Here is a 21,746-nt window from a genome sequence, read left to right as displayed (position 1 = left end):
CCATGGCCATGACTGTTGCGCACCGTTGCAGCAGGGGCCCCCAATCCCGCGGGGCCGTACCCTTCGTCGCCATTGTTGTAGCGGCGGACAGAGTGAGGGAGCTGGTTTGGTGGCGAATGCAGGACTGCCTTATTTTCGCAAACACAGAACTATATGTAGGCAGCTTGCCAAATGACTAAACACAAACGAACCAATCACATTTGACACGTGTTCATACACATCATCATAGCTAACCAAACCAAATATTACCGTAAAATATTGAGCAAGTACCTCTTCGGCTCTTAAGAGCCGAGCCAAAGAGGTAATGAGCCGAAATTACACGAAAAAGGGAGGGAGCACTTTCTCGGAACGGCACCAAAACTCAAAAGGGCGACAAATTTTTTCCTGGCAAAAAAAAAAATATTGAGTGCATAGCGTATGGATTTAGAAGTGTGCACTGAGGCATCGGTGAGTGGCTGCCGAGTGTTCTTGCTGTGCCACTTTTGATGCATATTCTAGGCACAATATAGTCGATGTAAACTCTGCATTCGCTGACAATATTTCCTCTCGTCATGCTATTTAAATATGTTCTCGGTTATCTTGTTTCTTTGAGCGCCAGCTCCTCTGGTCTGTATCGGATATCTCTCTCTCACGTTGGTCATCCGACGCTAGCCATCAACTTCTATGCATTTGCACACTCGGGCAAGTCAACGCGGTTTTGGTGACATTTTTGTTTGCGATATTTTTGAGAGCTGAGACTGGATTGATTCTTGGACTTGGTGGCAGTGTTACCCGAGTGGGGTGTGTACTAAGGGTAGGGAGCGGGGAAGTGAGGCGCATTAGAAGGGGGGGGGGGGGGGGGGTGCTTTCCCGGAACAGCATGGAAATGTGAAATTAGCAGAGAAGTTACAGGGGGCTCTTGCTCGAAATTTTACGGTAGATCACTGTGATGAGAACAACTTTTCTAGCACTAAAGATACGGTGCTACAATTTTAGTTGTTTTGTACAGGTATAAGGATACGTCACTCCTAAAGTTTCATCAAAATCAATGCTTCAGTTCACTCGTATCTCCCCTTAAGGTTTATATAAACAAAATTATAAGCCATGGGATACTAGCATTTTAAGTCAAGCCTTGCCAATTCAACCCCCATTAATTCAGATATTTATAACTGTCGCTTGACTCCTGCCAAACGCCCATGTGAGTCTATGGCATCGGATGCTCGTTTTATTCATTCGAGCATGCAAAAAGATGTTGATGCTTGAATGAATAAAAATGCATACCTTCAAACTCCCCGCTCAACCGTGGATACCAGTGGCGAGGCTTTCTTCGACAGCTTTTGCTACAGAGAGGAAACAGACCTTTCTAGTCCCAGATTAGGTCATGCACTTGCAATAAAGTGACATGCCATGTTTGATGTAAAGCATTTATTTTCACGTTGGTCCCACTTCTGTGCCCAAATTGCCACATAGCTTGTCGGCCGTGGCGGCCCTGTTGACATTAGTTAGTTTGGGCTATGTAAAATAAATTGCCCTGCCATGTTGACAGTGGTAGCTCTACCTGGAAATGGGAGCTTTCTGCACTGCTATTGGCTCGCGTCTGCAGCCACTTCCAATTTCAATGGATGCCGCGCTGCCCGGGCGTCAACTATGTGGCAGGTCCAGATCGGCGGTGGCATGCCATCGGGTGAAAATCACCTGTAAAAGCACTCCACATATCCCTGCTTTTAGTGTGTACATTTCTGTGGAAACTTGTCAAGAATTTAGACACAGATCTGCACTTCTGAATTGCGAGTCATAGTGGGTTTTCCGCTGGATGCCTTGCAGAGTGGGAAAACGCTGCAAGTTACATTCGGGGGCCCGCATCTACTATGTTCATAATGCCGGCCATGCTTCAGAAGCTGCTCTCAGTGCCCGATTCTCTTCTTCAGCAAGGCAGCAGATTTTTCACTAAAGAGGTGGGGGACACATCTTTCATATGAGGTTCTCCTCAGACTGAAGTGTCTTCATTACCTCGAGCAATGAAGGCAGGTGTCTGGTATAGAGAAGCCATTCACAAAAGTCTCCTCACTCTGGTGGCACCAGTGCGCAGGTAGAATTGGGCACTAATGCTTCACAAAATTGGTGAGAGTGCTAAAGGGATTCATTATGGGGCTACTAAGTTGGAGAGAACCTTTCGTTTGCAACCTTTTAAATGTCAGAGAGCATTGACCTCATGGTACAGCTTTTGCAAGCCCTTCATGAGTGCTGTAATGTGCGGTGGCTTTGTTTAAGACTTGAAGGAACCAATTTTATTTCATCAGAAGTTTGTTTTAACAGAAATGCATCCAAAAAAAGATTTGATCATGCTAGATTTATTGAAATAATGTATATATATATATATGCTACATGAAAATCAATGAAATGGCTTTCTAGTGGGAGGATAATTGCTAATAAAGCGTTTATTGCACTGCTGCGAAATTCCAAGCAAGCACCCCCTCTAACTTCACTTTTCCGCTTTTCCATTCCAAAAAAGCTTCCCTCTCCCCCTTTGCTTCCAGCGTGCACCTCCCTTCTTCCTACCCTTAGCATGCATCTCACCCAGACAACACTGCGAATACCATCTGGTCCAAGAATCCAATCCAGTCTTAACTCCCAAAATCATCACAAGCGGCTGCATTTTGATAGAGGTGAAACGAAAATTACTCTGGAGCCCTCTACTATGGCACCCCTTTCTCTCTTTCCGCTTTCACTCCTACCTTCCTCCCTTCCCTTACGGCGTAGTTCAGGTGTTCATAGAACAAGTGTGACAGATACTGTGCCTTTCCTTTCCTGTGAACCAGTTAATAATAATACTAATAAAAAATGGCCCCTGTGTGGTGCTGGCTTGCCCGTATATCAGTTCAGTTCAGGCGTTCAGTCGTGTCCGACTCTTCGTAACCCTATGGACCATGTCACGCCACGCTTTCCGGTCTCTCACTATCTTCTTAACATCACATAGCTTCATCTGCAATGCCTCGAAAATGCCATCTAACCCTATGCCCGTATATGCACATGCCCAAAAGGCTGACTGCTGGTGTTGGATGATCACCGTGAGGGAGACATACGATGTTCGCAACCAGAGAAGCAGATGGCTGCTGTCTGATTGGGAGCTGGTGCGGAAATGAAATAAGATAATTGCTAACATATTTAAAGTGTGCCTATAGGAAACGTTGGCAGTAGGCACCAATTAGTTTGCATCGGTGGTGGCATTATAACGAGAACACTTACTGACGTCTCGACGAACAGTGTTCAGAGCGCTTCCTCAGCATTTCTGTTTTTTTGAAGAGAGTTGTAATGTTTCTCACTGAAAATGGCTTTTGGCTTGTTTTGGCATAGATACACACTGCTGCTTTTTGGCTTTAAATGATTCCATGCCTCTTCTTTACTGGCAGATGTTTATCGGTGCTTTTCTGAAAGTATATGGTCTAGTTGTATTGTTGGATGTGCATTTAGGCAGCTTAAATTTATCTTATCAGAATATGGGGCTAGATGATAGTATTTTATTATTTTATTATATTTTCTTTCTGTAAACAGAAGCTCTTCTCTCCGTCATGAAGGCTGCATCAAATCGTAAGTTGTGTGGCTTGATGTATTATGGGGGGGGCTTTTGCCTATAGAGCTTAGACGGAGGGTCTTTAGTGGCAGCCAGGTAGTGTGGCCATGTGTGTGGCAAACATTTATACTGGGAAGTTCTTGAGAGATACATGGAGGTTTTGTAAGTGACTGTTAAGCTATGTGTAAATCTGAGCTGGTGTGTGTATATTGTAGTGAACAACCTTTTTGTGAAACGCTTCAGAGTGTGCTTCCTTCGGAAGGCCTGTGTGTTGTTTCTGAAGCTGTCGGGTGCAAAATATGTTCCCAGGGTTCATTACAAGAACCACCCTCTATACTTTTATTTCAACAACGGTGACATAGCTAAGGTGCAAGAAGTATCATTCTTCTCAGAAGGGGAAAGGAGAAAAAGGCAAACAGCAGGATATCATTTAAGCTGGGAGGGATTTTTTTATTTGTGTACATTACTAAAGCACTTGTTGCTGTGATACTTACAGGTTTGACATTGGCCCCATTCTGTGTCACTTAGTGTGATGATCTTGCACTGATCAGAGCCACCTTTGCTCTTGCTGCCTTGTACGGTTGCTTAGGAAAGGAGCTGGGCTATGACAGAACAGTGAAATGTTTCCATTCTCGTTGAAGGACGGAATGGTATTCAGTGTCACTATCCCTCTAGAGTGTAGTTTTGCATGGGCTTTTGTGCTGCAGGCCAAACTTATGCCTCACATCTTTTGCATCATCCTTTCGCATCCTCGCATCATTTACTACAAAGCAGAACCAAGCAGAAATGGCAGTTGTTGGAAGTAGTCTGCACTCATAGCCGAGTGGCCATCCTTTTCTTACTGTTCGGTGCATATTTTTGCCTTTTTGTCACCCCTGTAACAAAACTGTGCAGGTACCGTGCAAGGCGACCACCAAGGACATCTGCAGACCCCAAGCCTGTTGCCATTAGTGACACTGGGACTCCTGCTAGCAGGTCAGTGCCATTTGCAGCTTGATCAGCTTGTTGGGGTGCCTTCTATTCATCAGTGAGAACAACCTGCTTGGCTTAGAGTGTCACGGCAATCCATTTTAAGTGATGGGACTCTTGTAGCAGTCATGGACAGTTTGGTGCCTTCGGTGACAGGTAGCTTTCCTTTGAAATTACTAAGCTGCCTGCTTCTTTGTTCTATGTTCTGTCTGTCCTGAGTACAGTTAAACCAGTGTGTAACAAACCTAATTATAGCAAATTCTTCAATATTACGAAGTTTCCCAATTCTCCACACCGTCCTCATGATCGTAGTGTTATGTGCTTCCCCTCCAAAATATTGATCTTTGAAAGGTTTTTCTGCGGCTCAAACAATAAAGAAAATTCACTTGGTTCTTTTGCTGAGCAGACAGTGGAGGACAATAGCGTGCTTCTCAAAACCCGCTGCATGTAACAAGTTAGTCACAGCAGATGGCAATAAGTATTCGAATTGACGTTGGGGCTGCGGCTGAAAATGATGGAGACGGTTGATGGCAAAGGAATGTTGCAGTATCCTTAGTTGTTCATTCCCCGACAGTGCCTGGAACACTTGTCGTCGTTGTGGACTTGGGTGTGGATGGTTTGTCTTCAGGGGAAGGCAGCAGGAACAGCAGGAACGGTAATGCTGCCTCGGCATAGGCAGGTGGCTTTGTTGGGCTGTCTTATATTCCCCGACTCCCTCCACCTTTCCTTCACAAAAAGTGCCGCTTCAGATCCCCCAAGGGCCTTTAATCTTTTGCAAGGCGACATGTCGTCGTCCTGTGTTGCTCTATTTGCCTGCCTCTATTCTGCAGGTTTTATTCTTGGACTGTGTGCAGCTTGCCCAGCTCTTAACCCTCATGAGCCTGAAAGTTTGCCCCTAGATTCGAGTGGAATACTCCTTTAAGAAGGCAAAATTTCAATTGCTTGCCCAAGTCGAGGGAAACTTTCTGTCTGTAATTGCGTTACTTTCAAGACATGGGGTCAAATTTTACAAGTCTCTTATTCTGGTAACACTTATGCACCTTCAAAGGGGACGGCAGTTTGGGAAACTGCTTTTTCTAGCAATAAATAAATCTACTCATTCTTCCTGTTAGAAATACCCACATCAAGGGTACTGTGCAGTCATGCATTTTATGTTTCTGCTAAAAGAACATTGTTTGTACATAGATGCTGTTCTCTTGGTTTCTTGCCTTCACTGGTCACTGTAAGTCTAAAGTTTTTGTAGTTTTTGCTTTCAAGGGTGATTAATATCAAAAAACATAATTGACAGCCTCCTCAGTAAATTTCTAATCAGATGATGTCCACTTGGAGCATATTCTTTGCTTGATATAAGATGATTGTTTTCTCTAGATCACAACTTTCCAGAAGAACAAGAAATAATACTTCCTCAGACCCTACAAAACACCTTGTTTTACCATTGTTGCTAGACATACAATAGCTGAACAAGGGAGTAGCACCAGCCCAATGTGTCTGCTACTGCCCTTTCCTCTTACCTTGGAGGGGTGACACCACATTCTTGTTTTCCAAATGCCTGGGGAGTCTTCGCAGGTGGCGCTCGTCATGAGAAAAGATACACATTCAAAGCTGCTAGGCAGTCAAGGCAGTTAAAGGAGAATAAATAAGCGTACATAGTAGCGGGGAAAAAGGCTTGATTGGTTTTATGGTTTAGAGTTTGCGAACCCTATCTCGAGTTTTATTTTTTTATGTTGTGAAGCCTTGCTATCTTTAAAATTTTATGACAGCCTTTTTTTCACTCTACGAATGCCTTTCAGTAAATGCTCTTGGCAGTAAAAAGACCATGTACATTGAAAAGAGTGAAAATTAACCTTCCAAAAAAAGTCCTGCCTCTCCAAGCTGTCAGTATTCCATAACCTGCATATGAGCTTTGAAAACGGTGTTCGTGGCTCCTATTCAAGGACCTCAAGCGCTGGTAACGAACTGTAAATTAATCACTATTTTTCAATTCTTAGAATACAGATGAAAAGGGCTTCCAATTAGATTGTTTGCATAAGCCCAGCAATCTGGAATCACAAACATGAGAAACCCCATGCCCTAAGCGAAAAATACCATCAGCATGTGGCTAGATGAGGTAGTTGCCACCGTAGTGTTGCATTCGCACCGCCTGTCTTGACCCGCATGTGCGTGCTTGCACACGCCTGTAGTCCAGAGAAATACTTTTCGGGACTGTTCACATACCCCTCTGCAGCTGCGTGCATGCGCTACGCCAGCTCCTCCAGCAACCAATACTCAGAGGTAAGGCTGCATCCTTTTGTTAGGAGGGCACTAGCATTGTGAAGCAAAGTTTTCTGGCTCGAGTTCCCTACATATAGGACTCTTCAGTGGCTGGGACAGCGTAGAGCGCTGGCAACGCAAGGTGAACAATCTGTTTCTTGGGGCAGTGGGGCGGTTAGACCGATAGTGGGAAGAAACGCGTGAAGAAGTAGGTGCCTGCACATGTTCATGGCTAGTGGTGTTGTGACCACACGCGCTCATCTAGCCTGGCCATGGTGCCATCAGCAGCCTTCGCCGCTTGCACTGCCCACCCTACTCGAAGCTGCATAGTGGAAGCTACAGCAGAGGTGAGGTGGCGGCTGCGGCTGCAGTTACATGCACTGGTGTCAACATGAAATGTTTTGGCACTTTTATAACTTACAGTGATCGAGAGGCTAACGTAAACATTTCCAAAGTTATTTCCTCTACATCTCTTTTATTTCGGTTTCAGTTGTGCGTTGTACTTTGGAATCTTTGCACAAAAACTTAATATAACGAAAATCTGGATGTAACAAAAAATTGTGCACTTAACCAGGTTTAACAATACTTTTTGTATGTATTCAGTGTTCACGTAGTCATTCAGCTTCTTTCTTTATGGTGCATCTTTACATACTTGGCTGTAAATTAGTTGGAGGTGAAGTTCCACTGCACATGTGCACAGAATTTTACTTGTAGTAAATTGCTGTGGACGGTTTGGGAGTGCATGTGTCAGGAACATGTCTACATGTAGTGGAATCATCTCTTTGCTGCCTTGCCAGTTGACCATGTTTTTGCACAATTAGAAAAATTGCTCTTGTGGGGAATTTGGTTTTCATACAGTCTGATTACTCACATGGAAGCTGTACTCGGCTTGAGGTGCCCCTGTGCTGTTCTGGCACATTTGCCTGACACGCCCCCTCTTCCTGTACTCCACACCGGTTCACCGCATGACTCTTGGTGGTTCTGGTGCTATAGGTCCCGTGAAGAAGGTGGCAGCCCTGAGCATCAGTGTGCTCCTGGTCCCCCAGTGGTGGTGGTGAGCAGGCGGAACTCGCCACCCCCTGCCTTGGCCCCGCCGACTCTCCACCCGGGGGCAGAGACCACCTCTGCAGTTGGCCTAAATCCTGAAAGCCCTGCCTTCCAGCCAGAAGAGCCCTGGCACAATCCATCTCCACCGTGCCGGGTGAGTGGCCCTTATTTTGCACCATGCTGTGCTCTCCACCCCTCTTGTTGTCTGTTGCTGATCACATATGCCCCCCCCTCATCAGTGCTGATTGTAGGCTACAGTTTGTGTAGATGAACCGTATTGATGTTTTTTTTTTGTTTTTTTTTGTTGATGCTTCGCTAACATTTTGTTACGTGGCAGCAAGATTTATATTAATGAGATGCTGTGTCATGGAAACATCCAACACAGCCACATTATGTTGATTGTATTTGCACTTATTTTTCAAGTATTTGGAGCCTAAGAAAAATGCACCAGATTGTCCAGTGGGTTATTTTTAGTTGCCTGAAGTAACTTCCATGCATACTCTGGGACAGATTTACTTGGTTTCTTTGGGTTGCTGCGGCTCAATAAAGCATTAGAAAATATATGATAATGTTCTCCCGGTGTTTCTGCTGCAGCAGCAGAGTCATTTGCATGCATTGAAAGAGCCAGAACACATATCTGAATGTGTTGAAGAAGGTTTGAAATATGTGAGCAATGGCAAACTGTGCCTGTTTGTGATTGCTTGCTTGTTTCACCCTTTTTGCCCTGTTCTTTGCTTGGCATTTTCTAGCCCCAGGTTAACATTATGGCAGCCACTCTTTTTTTCTCTCATAGAAAGGGTGGGTTTTAAAAAGACTGCCTAGTATCCAATTTCATTACTTTTAGGAAACTGTATCAGTTTATGTTTGGTTGCAAAGGGGGTGCAGTTTAGTTTAGTTCTTGAATCACTGTTAAGCTGAATGCATGCAGCAATTAGTTTAATTCATGTGTGTGCAAAATGAGACAGTACAGGAGCATGCTAAATTCATTGCTGCTGGATTTGTGTGAAGACTGTAATTTCTGTGAAGTGGCACCATTTTGTTGCTGTTGATTGTCATAATCTTCAGGAAGATGACGATGATTGGGGCTCCAGCCATGGATCATGTGACAGCTCAACGTCCAGCCATCACCCAACCCGACCGTGAGTACTTCCTGTTGAAGCGAGAGGGTGTGTGATTTACTGAGGCATGCAGAATTCTATTTTTTTTTATTTTCAAGCAACTAAATCAGTGTGCCATACTGCTCTTCCTTGATGGCCAAACATGCTCTCGCAAAGTTGCGCAGTGGATGCTCTTAACCTCAGATGTTTGGCACCAGAAAAAATGCTCATTGTTGAATAATCGTTAAATATGACTTTGAAATGAATGGCCACAACATTCCTGTATTCATGCGAGTCATAGGCGTGGTGTATTTTGTTTGCTTCAATTTGGGAGCTACAGTAAATGTACTAGTTTGTGGGGAAATGTGTAACAACATTGAAAACATGCGGCCCTGCACTGCTTCTTTTGCAGTGTAAAGCACCTGCACTCGTTTCTCTCTAGCGTAGGATCCTGTCTTTAAAGTGAACGGCCACTGCAGCAAAAGTTTTTTACTTTAAACTTAGAGGGACGAAAAAGAACGTTAAAATTATCCTAAAGTTTGAATTATCGAATGACCCCCTGTTTACAGTAAATTTATGCAGTGAAAGACTGAGGAATGTTTGCCTTATTTTAAGAATGAGACCAGCGCAGCAGTGTTTAGTTTTTTTTTTCGTTTCACTTCCCGTGACACCTCTTGTATATAAGTGGCATTCATCACACAATGAACAGCCTCGTCCACTTATAGTTATAACACTGTCACTGCTTTTAAAGCGCCATTGTGTCCGACACGTCGATGCAGTAAAGCAAAGTGGCTGGCCATGCGAAGCGCCACCTCCGTGTCCGTCTGTGCTTGTATTGATTTGCTTCGATATGCGCCTGCATCGGATGCAATGCTGCTTTGAAAGAAGTGACCTTGTTATAGCTACAAGTGGATGAACGTGAACAACTCATGACGAGTGCACAGAATGGAGAGCAACTACCTAGCACAGAACTCGGGCTTTTGAGTATGGTTAATACCTGGATGCAGCATACCTTGGAAAGCCTGTTCTAATTAACTGCTTTGCAACTCATTGCATCTGATTCGAAAGTATCTAGCGCCGTAGACCTAATGGTCGTTGGCTGGTACTGAGGCGGCAGTTTGAGTGATCTTGATTGCCAAAGTAACGGCATTCGAAATAACTAGCTTTGACTGCATTGTCACGTAGTGGTGACAAGGCTGTAGACACCAAAAGAGGACACAGGCATGATAGTGCTGAAGTTCACTCTTTATTGGGTTGACTTGCGCCTGCAAAAGAACTAAACAATTCGGCGGCGGCGATAGCAACAGACATGCTCGTCAATCATAGAACAAAGAATGCCTGTCATACCTGTCAACGCTCAATTTAAAGGCTGCGAAGAAACATCGAGATAAAGCCGCAAACAGTGACTAGTGCAGCCTGGAACATTGCAGAAACATGCGCGAGTGGTTGGAATCTTCGAGAAACATCTTGGCACATCTTGCGTGACAAAGAAACTGATTAAGTTGTGCCTCGCGACAACAAGCATGAACAAAAAAAGTATACAGAATTGATTCATGTGCTAGAACCAGGGTGATAAGGCTGTATGCCGGCAGCTGCTAAAAAAAAGAAACAAAAAGAGATTTGACTGTTTCGCGGCATTGCTCCCCCCGTAAAAAAAACATCGCCTCGATGTTCCAAAATAAACAAAGGAACCTAAACATAAACATTACAAAGTGTAAACACCACAGATTCTTTAATGCACATAATATGGCCTCAAGCGTACAACATGTACGATTTATGGGTGTGCGCGTCGCCGTTGTGAAGCTGTCGTACCATCGGGAATGACTTCATAGTCCAGTTGTCCGACACTGCAGATGATTTTGTATGGCCCAAAGTATTGACGCAACAACTTTTCATATAGTCCGCGACGGCAAATTGATATGCATACCCATACTTGGTCTCCGGGCTTGTGCGTGGCGGCGTCGCAAATTGTATCATCGGGCGTTGGTGCGTTGTTGATGTTCAATGCGCAGTTGTGCAAGTCGTCTAGCGTCCTCTGCACGCTGAAGGTAGGGGGCGACGTCCAGGCTCTCCTCGTCTGTTACTTGTGGCAGCATTACATCGAGCGTGTTCATTGGATTCCTGCCATACACAAGCTGGAATGGGGTCGCCCTGGTCGTCTCCTGAATAGCCGTGTTATACGCGAAGATCACATATGGCAAGATGGCATCCCAGGTCTTGTGTTCAGCGTCGACGTACATGGCGATAATATGTGCGATTGTTTTGTTGAGGTGCTCCGTATGTCCGTTGGTCTGGGGATGGTAGACAGTTGTCCTAGGGTGGCTCGTTTGACTGTAGTACAAGATAGCCTTCGTGAGCTCATCTGTAAATGCAGTTCCTCTGTCCGTAATGAGCACTTCAAGAGCGCCGTGTCGCAGGAGAATTCGTTCGATGAAAAACTTAGCAACTTCTGCTGCAGTACCGTTGGGCAGGGCTTTCGCTTCCACATAGTGGGTCATGTAATTGGTTGCCACGATGATTCATTTGTTCCCCGCTGATGAAGTTTGGAAGGGGCCGAGGAGGTCCATCCCAGTTTGTTGAAATAACTTTTAACACTTGAGGTACCCCCAGTGCCGGCTTGGTCCAGGGAACGAGCATAGCGATTTATTTTTGATTACGATTGTTATACAAATAACTTAGTCAGCGGAATATGCACATTTCAGTGTTCTGCAGGTGTTTTTAATTAACATCATCATCATTATCAGCCTGATTATAAATTAGATAAATGAGGATAATATAAGAAAAACTGCTCGATACTTCTTGAGAGACCTAATCCAAGCTAGACTCGTATTTATAATCAAAAGATCCATCGCTCCAGTCCGCAGTCGAAGGTCCCGCATGGTTAGCTATCCGAAAGTAACCGCGCGCACGGAGGGTGCACTTTCGGTGGCCCGCACAACGGAGGTAAATGACACGTTGTGAAATCAAGATGGCAGAGGGAGATGGAAAGAGGCTAAAACAATCTTCTTTGCTGCTGCTAGCCGCAAGCAAGGGCGCGGCAAAAGCAAACGAAAGCAGTGATCGAGTAATGTGCCGATCTATTGGAGAGGCAACGGCATGAGCCCCTAAACGTGACGCGTTATAGCAGACACGTCAGCTGAATAAAAGTAAAAACCTGCAAACCTGTGGCAGATGGCAGAACAACCCTTTAAATCGTAACCGCATGCACGCACTGCGAAACGCACGCGCTGCATGTTCGCTTAGCGCGATAGTAGCGCGCAAAGCGACTGCGCCCACCAGCGAAGAAGGTGGGGAGGTGGGCACGGTCGCTCCTTACTCTTCATTATATAAGTACAGTAGAACCCCGCTGTTGCATTCCCGGGTGCTGCGTTTTCCCAGCTGCTGCGTTCTTATAATCGAGTCCTGGCATGACTCACATAGTGTTCTATGCATTAGAAACCCCGCTGTTACGCCATAACTTCGGGCACGTTCCTGCATCATACGTCGCGAACTGGCAGGCCTGAGTAACAAGCAGCGACGGCCATGTTTACTTTTAAGCCCAATTGACTTGGCCTGACTTGACCTAGCTTGGCCGGTTGTTAGTGGCGTGTCTACAGAAGGCGCTTGCGGCGCTCGGGCAGGTGGCATCATCATCATCATCAGCAGTCGCCTTTTTTTTTTTTTTTTGCATCTTTTTTACCTATCATCGTGCCATTTTTCATTCTCCCATGCTGCTTCCTTTGTGTGGTTGGTGCTTGCGCGGCTGACTTCGTGCTTCAGACTCCTTCCACATATCATTGCATCATTTCGTGCCTCCGGCTAGGAATCACTTCGCGTGTATTTTCCTGCTGTGGGATACGCAAGAAGTGAATTCATACCGTGGTTGTGTGCACATGCGTCCAGCACGCTTAATCGCTGATCCTTTCACGCTGCAACAATAAATCGCTGTGGGTTAGCGGCTGCCTCGTTTCGTCGCAGCGCGGGAACTTGTTACAGTGATAGAATCAAGAAAGCGCAAAGCGCTCTCCTTGGAGGAAAAGCTGAACATTCTTCGCATCATGGATGCAAACCTGACGCGGAAGCGGCTGTGCATCGCAAAAGATCCTGTACTCGTGCCATCCACCTTGAACTCCGCTGTTTCGAAAAGAAACGAGATCGAAGGAAACGCCCGGTCATTCGACATCAAAAGGAAGCAGGTCCGCAGTGCGGGGCACGTGCAGCTTGATGAGGCTGTTTACACATGGTTCAAGCAAGCCAGAGCTGCAGGGGTGAATTTTGATGGCACCATTTTGCGTGAAAAAGAGCTGGAGATAGCAGACAAGCTTGGGATCAACAATTTCAGTGCGTCAAACGGTTGGATCGACCGCTTTAACAAAAGGCACGGAATTTGCTATCGAACCGTGATTGGAGAGGCTGCAAGCGTGGGCACTGCTACCATAGACAACTGGAAAGAGTCCATGGCGGTCATTATCGAGGGCTACGAACCCAAAGATATTTTCAGTGCCAATGAAGCGGGCCTCTTTTATAAGGTACAGCCATCAAAGACGCTAAGCTTTAAAGGCGAGGCTTGCCACGGTGGGAAAAGCAGCAAAGAACGCCTCACCATGTTGTTGTGTTGCAACTCGGATGGCTCCCAGACGATGAAGCCGTGGGTCATTAGAAAATTTCGAAGCCCACGGTGCCTGAAAAACAATCGGTACCTGCCCTGCCAATACAAGAACAACAGCAAAGCCTGGATGACATGCACAATTTTTGAGGAGTTCTTGTCCTACATGGACTCGAAAATGGGCAATCAAAGAAAGGTTTTTTTTTTTTTTTTTTCAGACAACTGCTCCGCGCACCCTAAGGACACCGTCGCTGCGGAACGTCAAGGTGTTGTACCTTTCGGCCAACACAACAAGCCACCTTCAACCCTTGGATGCTGGCATCATAAAAAATTTCGCATTTTTACAGAAAGTGCATAGTTAAGCGATCCCTGGCCTCAGTAGATTGCGGGCAGCAGTCGACTGACATTAGGGTTCTTGATGCCATGCACTATTTGGCTATGGCATGGAGCGCTGTCACTGCCGCAACGGTCAAAAACTGTTTTGTAAAGTGTTTCAGCAACACAGGCTGCGCAGCAGAACCTGTAAACACCGAGGACTGCGAACTCGACACGGCCATGGAAGCAGTTGGCGCGTACGGATTGTGTAGAGCGATTATGTTTCTGTAGACGACGCCGTTGTCGCCTCCGAGATGATGACCATTGACCAGATCGTGGCCGAGTGTGTTGACGCGCACAACAGTGGCGACGAAGAGGAGGTTGAGCCGCTGCCTGAACCCACCTTCACTTCGGCTGTAGCGGCATTAGCCTTCTCAGAAGGTATGTTTGTGACGACCGCGAGAGCCACACGGCACTGCGAGTATTGGAAAAACGAGTTGTGCTCACGGGACGCGAGAAAATGTGACAGACAATGCTGCACGACTTTTTTAAGCATTAGCATGGTAATAAACATGCTTTCACTTGCCCACTACTGTCATTTTTCAATTTGTCCTTCTTCCTGACTCTTACGTTTCCCGACTGTTACGTTTTTTTCTTACTGTCCTGTGAAAAACGTATTAGCGGGGTTCTACTGTACCAATACAACGCGGGGCGAAAATACGAACTTGTAGAAAGATTTGACAGATGGCGCAGCCTGTCCAAGCATGCCAGCTTCGCGCTCAGGCGCAAAGTTTTGAATGCACGAGAACGTACCAGTAAGTCGGTGACATGGGGGGGGGGAGCGCGAAAACGTACCGGTACGTGTGTGACAGCGAAAGGGTTAATTGGGGGCTGTATTGGGCTCAGTAGACCAGCCAGTCTCGTTGGGGATGTCTTGCGTTGCTGGCATTCACAGAATGCGAGCAGGCAACTGTGGCCAGTAATATTTCTCCTGTATCCTGTGAAACGTGCGTGCAAACCCGAGATGCCCTGCTGTTGGCTCATCGTGCAGCGCCTACAGAATCTCGTGTCTGAGGTTTTTGGGCACAAGAAGAAGCTGCGCGGTTCTGCTGGCCGCGAAGTTCTTTACGACGACGTCATTACTTAAGGCAAATGACGATAAATGACGCCTGAACACAGCCGGAGGGGAAGCGATCTTTCCTTCGAGGTAATAGCCAGGTCTTTCAACTCATGGTCTGAGCACTGCTGCTGTGCGAAGTTGCTGTCGCTTACCGGTCCCAAGAAGGCATCTTCGTTGTCTTTTGGCGGCGCATCAACGGGGACTCATAGCAAGCAGTCTGCGTCGCAGTGTTTGCGGCCGGACTTGTAGACGACCTTAATGTCTAATTCTTGAAGACGCAGGCTCCATTGTTCAAGGCGGCGGGACAGATCTTTTAAGTTTTTTTAAAAGTTTTTTTAGGTTTTTTTTTTCTGAAAAAGAAATAAATAAATCAAATAAAATCAAAAGTTGGCTAGCCAGCAGAGAGTATGGTGATCGCTCACAACCCTGAATGGTTATCCGTACAAATATTTGCGAAATTTTGATGTGGCCCAATTGATGGCTTCCTTCCATGCCTTGGGTATATTTCCGGTTATCAATATTTCATTGCTTCGATGGCGGCTTCAGAAAGATGGGCAAGCATAGTATAGTGTATATTGTCTGGTCCCAGTGCTGTTTTTTTCCCAGAGGATAATACACTAGTCAGTTCTTGTAATAAGTTGATTGTAATCTTCGTGTATGCCTGATCTGAATTGTGTTTTAATAAAGTATGCGTGTAATTTGACGAGCTTGTCACTTCGGAAAAGTGCTCACCCAAAATGTTTGCCTGTTCTTCTAATGTTGTTTGCATGCTAGGTGCTGTGAGCATTGGAAGTGTGAAAGGAGTAAAATTTCCTGTGAAATTTCATACCTGTTCTCGCATTTTTTTTTATGTTAGTGAACTGTTAACTGAGGATACATATTGCTGCCATGATGTTTTTTCTGCGTTCCTACGAATGTACTGCGCTCTTGCTCTGACCTTAGAATTAATTTCTCAGATGTCGGATACTTATGGAGGATTCCCCACGCTTTATGCTGGTGCTTTTTTGCCAACCTACATTCCTCCGTCCACCATACCATATGTTTTTTCCTCGCATATTCCGATGTTTATGGTATGGCTAACAAGGCTGCAGATATTATACATGTAGTGAGCCTTTTGTTTATTTCTTCTGTAGGTAAATTATCTGAGTACTCTTTATCTAATGTTGCATTGACTTTAAAAACTGACCAGTCGGCGAGGTGGAGTTTCCAGCGCTGTGACCTGGTAGACAGGATGGATGTCGATGATGTTAGCTTTAAAATCGTAGGTAGTTGATCACTTCCTAGAGGGTCGTCTAAAACATCCCAAATAAAATTATTAAAAACTGATCGAGATGCAAAGGTTAAATCAAGGCAGCTAATTCTTCTGAACCTGGGGCAGCAATAAATGGCTTTGCCAGTGTTCATTAAAACTGTGTCATTTAAAATAAAATCTTCTATGAGTTGCCCCTGGAATCAGTGTGCTCACTTCCCCAGAATGAAGAATGTGTGTTAAAATCCCCAGTTATCACATATGGCTCAGGCAGTTGTTTAACAAGTTCTTCTCACCAGTCATGTATTGTAACTGTATACAGTAAAAGCTCGTTAATTCGAACTTCACGGGACCAGGGAAAAAAGTTCAAATTATTGAATGGCCTCGAAAAAACTGCCAGGAATCATTTTTATTACGGTGAATGTACCGTATTTAGTCTTGTCACAAACTCACTTGCGTAATGAACCCGCCCAGTCCAGATTTGTGCCTACGAATCTGAAAAAACAAAAACAAAAAAACACGCCGTCAGTCGTTAGCACGTTCCTCTGTTTCCCACCATCACGGTCTACAACGCATACCTGGTTCCATCTTCTGCCCCCGTTTTGGACGTGCGCAGCCTCTAATGATGCTTTCCTATCGCTGAAGTGTTTTATTCTTATTTTTTATTGTGTGATGTGCGCCGAGCCGCCCAGACGCGACGGCGCGTAGTTCGACTTATCCGTAGCGGAACCGACTCGCATTCGAGTTAACGGGCTTTTTTTATATACAGATTTCTATGAAGCTTGGCCGGACCAAGTAGTGTAGTTCGAATTATCTGAAAATTCGAAATGTCGAGGTTCGAATTAACGAGCTCTCACTGTGGTGTGGTGTATGTACAGTCGAGCCCACTTATAACAATACTCAAGTGCCAAGAAAATGTCATTGTTATAACCAATAATTGTTATAACCGGGTTTGCCAAAAAATGCAGTCAACATAGGGTTCAAAAATTTTAATCAAGCAGAAAAAAAGTTGTCCACTAAACAAAAAAACCATAGTCTGTGAGCTTCGCTTGCTTCACAGAAAGCTTATTAACATTGGTCTCGAGAGCATCTAATTGTTCGACGTGCTCAAGTGGAAGGCCCCTTGAAAAAACTAAGTCCCGGAGGGAATAAATCATATGCAGGGCCTCCTGTGAGGACACTACTTGGAGAGGCTGATCTGCAGTGTCGTCGTCGTCATCGCTGTCGTTGCCCGCCGATCGCACATTTTCCACGATTGCCTCGTCAGGATTTCGGACGTTTCCACATCATCATCTGCATGCAGAAACTCATCCAGTCCTGATGCATCATTGCTGAGCGCAGACCACAGTTCTGGCATCCCTTCATTGGTCTGAGCTACGCGTTGCAGCCAACCATTTCCCCGACGAAAGTCCTTCTCGTGAAGAAGAAAGGCAAAATGACTCGCCTTCGCCATTAGGATCGGCCCACTAATGGGCAGGTTCTGTGCATGGGCGCTAAGAAACCATTGGAACAAGGCTTCCTCCACTTCCTTGTAGGCGCCCTGCCAGACCCTTTTCCGTTTGTTGTTCTTCGAACCAGAGCATTTTTCTTGAAGCAGCTTATCTGCGGAGCGGATGATTGTAGAAACTGTCGGTTGAGGCAGTCCGTACTTCAGCACTAGGGCCGACACCTTCTGTCCATTCTTGTGGTCCTCAACTATGCTGCGCTTCGTCTCCAATGAAATCGCTGTACGTTTTCTTTTTGCTGGCAATAGCGCCGTGCAGTCCGGTGAAGGGCGTACGGCAGACGGATCTGCCATTGTACGACGAGAAAGCAAAACGCCACAGGCGTTGCACACACACCACGTGCACCCCACACGTATAAGCACTACGACGCCCGCCCGCACACAGCCGCCGCTATCGCCACATAGAGAGTCGGTCGGGACGGCGGCGGGGACGCGACCATGTGACGGAGCGCGGAGGTGGGGGTGGGGGGGGCAAGGGTAGAGAAACGGAGTGCTCTCCTCTCTTCGTATCGTGGGCGCATTCCACTCGTCTCGAAAGGTGGAAGGGTGACATGCGGAGCGAAATGCGCTCGCTTTGCGCGATTGCGGACGCTCGCGTTTTCGTCGGAATCACGCGTATTTCTTTTTGAAGCTGGGTCACAGTAGCCGGTTTTAATCGTTATAACCGTTAGTGCGGCAACCCATCATTGTAGTAAATAAATTTTTTTACTATTGGATACATAGTAAATTTGACGGTGACATGGCTGTTCATTGTTATAGCCGATATAATGTAATAACCGGTATCTTTATAAGTGGGCTCGACTGTACACAGATCATATTGTTATTGTTCTATGGCTTATAATATTTACTACAACACCTTCTATGTCTGTCTTTGTGGTACTTCTCTTGCAAGGACGTCACCTTGAGTTACGATAGCAACGCCTTGTGAAAGTCGGCTAGCCTGCACTCGGTCTTTCCGGAAAATGTTATATTTTTTAAAGATGTTTGCGTGCTGTGGCCCGAGGTTTGTTTCCTGTAGGCACACAGCTGTGGGTGCCATTGTTGCGAGTATATCTGTTATGTCTGTGTAGTTTCTGTGCAGACCTCTACAATTCCACTGTATTATATACAGTTGAACCCGGATACATCAAACTCGAAGGGGATCGCGAAATAGTTCGATATATTGATAATTCGATATATAGAAATCGGCTTGAGATGCCACTTGCGATCTTGGAAAATGATACGGTATTTGTCGCGTAGTCAACACACTCGTATAATGAGCCCGCTGCCCATTTTTGCCCCCGAGAATTTGAAAAAAAAAAAACGTTCGGCGGTGTGTCCCTCCATTTCGACCGTCGCATCCACAGCTCATTTATTGGCAGCACCCAAAAAAAAAAAAAAATCTGCCACATCTTGACGTCCGCAGGCGCCATAGCTTACGCTGCGCACGTTCAGCCTGATAAGAACAACTCTCGCAAAAGAAAAAAAAAACATTGGTGCTTCTTAACTTCCGTAGCCGCCATTGCATACGTTCAGCAAGATGGCAAGAAAAAACGACTCTCGCAAAAAAGAAAAAAGATCTGCTGCTTCTTAGCGTCCGTGGCCGCCATAGCTTACGCATGTTCAGCACGACGACATAAGATGCGAATCGCACGTCAACCGCCGCGCGCAGAGCGTTCACAACACACACTGGAGAAGCCTCTGCCATGGGCTAAGCTGGCTTGTCCGCGCGTGCGTAGTGTGTGCTGCTGCCAATGAAGATCGGGAAGGGGAGAGATAAAGATCGCGTTTTTCCCCTCTCCCGAACACCACGACTGCATTGGTTCCCTCTCGTTCCTTCACACACATGACTTGCAAACGTCACGAGCTAGCGCTGCAGTGATCACCGCAGATGCACGCACCTTTGGGGGAAGGGCGCCGCGCTGCCCTAGACCAGCCGTCGCCGAACTGCGCCCTCTCATTCCTTCCGCGCGTGGCTTGAAAATGTCACGCGGCAAATGGCCGAAGTGATACGATCGTCTTTGGGAAAGGTGCACCGTACCGTCCAATGCATGGTGCGGAGTTCGATATATCGAACAATCAGTGAAATTGAGTTCGATATACGACGCAGCTTTCCTATACTTTTACATGGGATTTTCAAGGCTATATTCCGTGAGTGCGATATAACCAAAATTTTATATATCCGGGTTCAACTGTACACCATTGTAATAGGCATTCTAGCGCCTCTCCTCAAACCTGGAAAACCCTCAAACAGTCCCAATAGTTACCGGCCAATAGAACTTACTAGTTGTATAGCAAAATAATTTGAATGTGTTATAAATATAAGGCTTACCTTCATACTCTAATCCCGGCGAATTTATCAGTGTGGACATAAAAAAACTTGTTCAACTACTGATCACCTTGTACGTCTCGAGAACACTGTCCAGGAAGCGTTCGCCGACAGCCAACACTGTATCGGAGTCTTCTACTTGGAGAGGACTTAGGATACTACACGGAGGTTCGGTATCCTCCGTGACCTAGCGGACCTAGGCATCTGTGGCAGGATGCTGAGCAGTTTGAGCGACTTCCTGGCCAATCGCACTTTCAGAGTCCGCCTAGGCGCAACTTTCTCCAATACTTTGTCAAGAGAATGGTGTACCCCAGGGGTGCATCTTGAGCACAACCTTTTCTATAGTCAAAATGAATTCAATAGGAAAAGTCATCCTTAAGTCCATAATGTACTCGGTTTATGTAGATGACCTACAAATAGCGTGCACCTCTTCCAACATATCTACTTGAGAGCGACAGATTCAAATGACAATAAATAAACTAATTACCTGGGTAGACAAAAACGGATTTAGATTTTCTCCTCAGAAAACAGTAGCGGTCCTGTTCTCTTTAAGACTAGGCCTGCAAGCTGATCCCACACTACATCTAAACCTAACCACACTACCACTCAAACAAGAACACAAATTTTTAGACATCACTTTTGGCAAAAAACTAAAATTTTTACCTCATATTAACAACTTAAAGAAGAAAGCTTCACAGGCCCTCAACTTCCTCAAACTATTGTATCGTAAATGTTGGCGATCAGACAGGGCATGCCCACTACATATCTATCATTCGGTCATTCATTCAAAGCTAGACTATGGGTCCTTACTACATGGCTCAGCAAGATCGTCCTATCTGAAACGACTCGATCCTGTCCATAATCTTGGTCTACAGTTGTCGTGCGGTGCTTAAGGGCCTGTCACACTAGCACGACATGACGCCGATTTGGTCTGCCAACAGCGCGTCTTCCTGATGTCTGCGTCTATGTCACACTGCGCCGACGGAAACAGTCGGCCGACAGTCGGTGTCGGCGGCGCGTCGCTCGCAAGACGGCTGTCGGCCGACGGTCGCCCAACTCCTATGTCACACTAGCCAGACAACGTGGGAAACCTCCCCACCGACCAGGCCCACTCATTCTCACTCTCTTCTCGTGTCATTATACGTTCATTTTCTTAATCCTTTTATTTTTTTTTTTTACAATGCGAAATTCTCCTTTTTGTATAGCTACTCCCTATTTTATTTTTCATGGTTTATTCTCGTAACTACTTAAGGAACGCTTAATTTTAATTCCATTTCATATATTCGACCATACCAAAACATGCGCCTCAACAGTCGTGATTATGGGCCGAGACTGAATAGTGCCGTGTAATTTACGGCTCTGGTTGCCGGATCAGAACGACGTCAGTGTTTGAAAAACAAAAGCTGTCCACGGCGAATAAGAGACAGTGTATATTCAAAGCTAAAAAAAAAAAAAAAAAAAAAAAACGCTACCCTTGGGATCGAACTCACGACCTCCTGTTTGATAGCCAGCTGCGCTAACCACTGCACCACAAAAGTTAGGCGTAACCGGCACTTTCAGAGGTTGGGATATGGTTCTAGCTAATACGCTGTCTTGCAGTGTGAAAGTTGCAAAGGTAGCAGGAGCGTTTACCGCTTAACTGACTGTCCAGCTTGCTGAGAGTAAACTGCAGATAGTTTGAATCATGCCACAGTAGCAGGTAAAACTTTCGGCAGATTTTCTAAAACCTTAGGCGGATTTCACAGGGCCGGC

The 21,746-nt window shown here is 45.7% G+C and overlaps 1 protein-coding gene across 2 annotated transcripts in view; it reads left to right on the top strand.

Annotated features, from left to right (window-relative positions):
• Window positions 1-21,746, top strand: part of roq (RING finger and CCCH-type zinc finger domain-containing protein roquin) — a 163,309-nt gene that overhangs the window by 68,612 nt on the left and 72,951 nt on the right. For both annotated transcript variants that reach the window (XR_014702778.1, XM_084586315.1), the window contains exons 7-9: window positions 4,445-4,525; window positions 7,763-7,970; window positions 8,882-8,955. Coding sequence is in view for 1 of the 2 variants with exons in the window: in XM_084586315.1 (XP_084442441.1) it covers window positions 4,445-4,525; window positions 7,763-7,970; window positions 8,882-8,955 (363 nt within the window). In the remaining variant the exon portion in view is untranslated. The remainder of the gene's footprint in view (window positions 1-4,444; window positions 4,526-7,762; window positions 7,971-8,881; window positions 8,956-21,746) is intronic.

Source organism: Amblyomma maculatum, unplaced genomic scaffold, assembly GCF_055883805.1.
Source record: "Amblyomma maculatum isolate TAMU_Amacu unplaced genomic scaffold, ASM5588380v1 scaffold_18, whole genome shotgun sequence".
Taxonomy (NCBI): Eukaryota; Metazoa; Arthropoda; class Arachnida; order Ixodida; family Ixodidae; genus Amblyomma; species Amblyomma maculatum.
The sequence above is the reverse complement of the archived record's forward strand: the minus strand, read 5'-3'. Positions and strand labels throughout refer to the sequence as shown.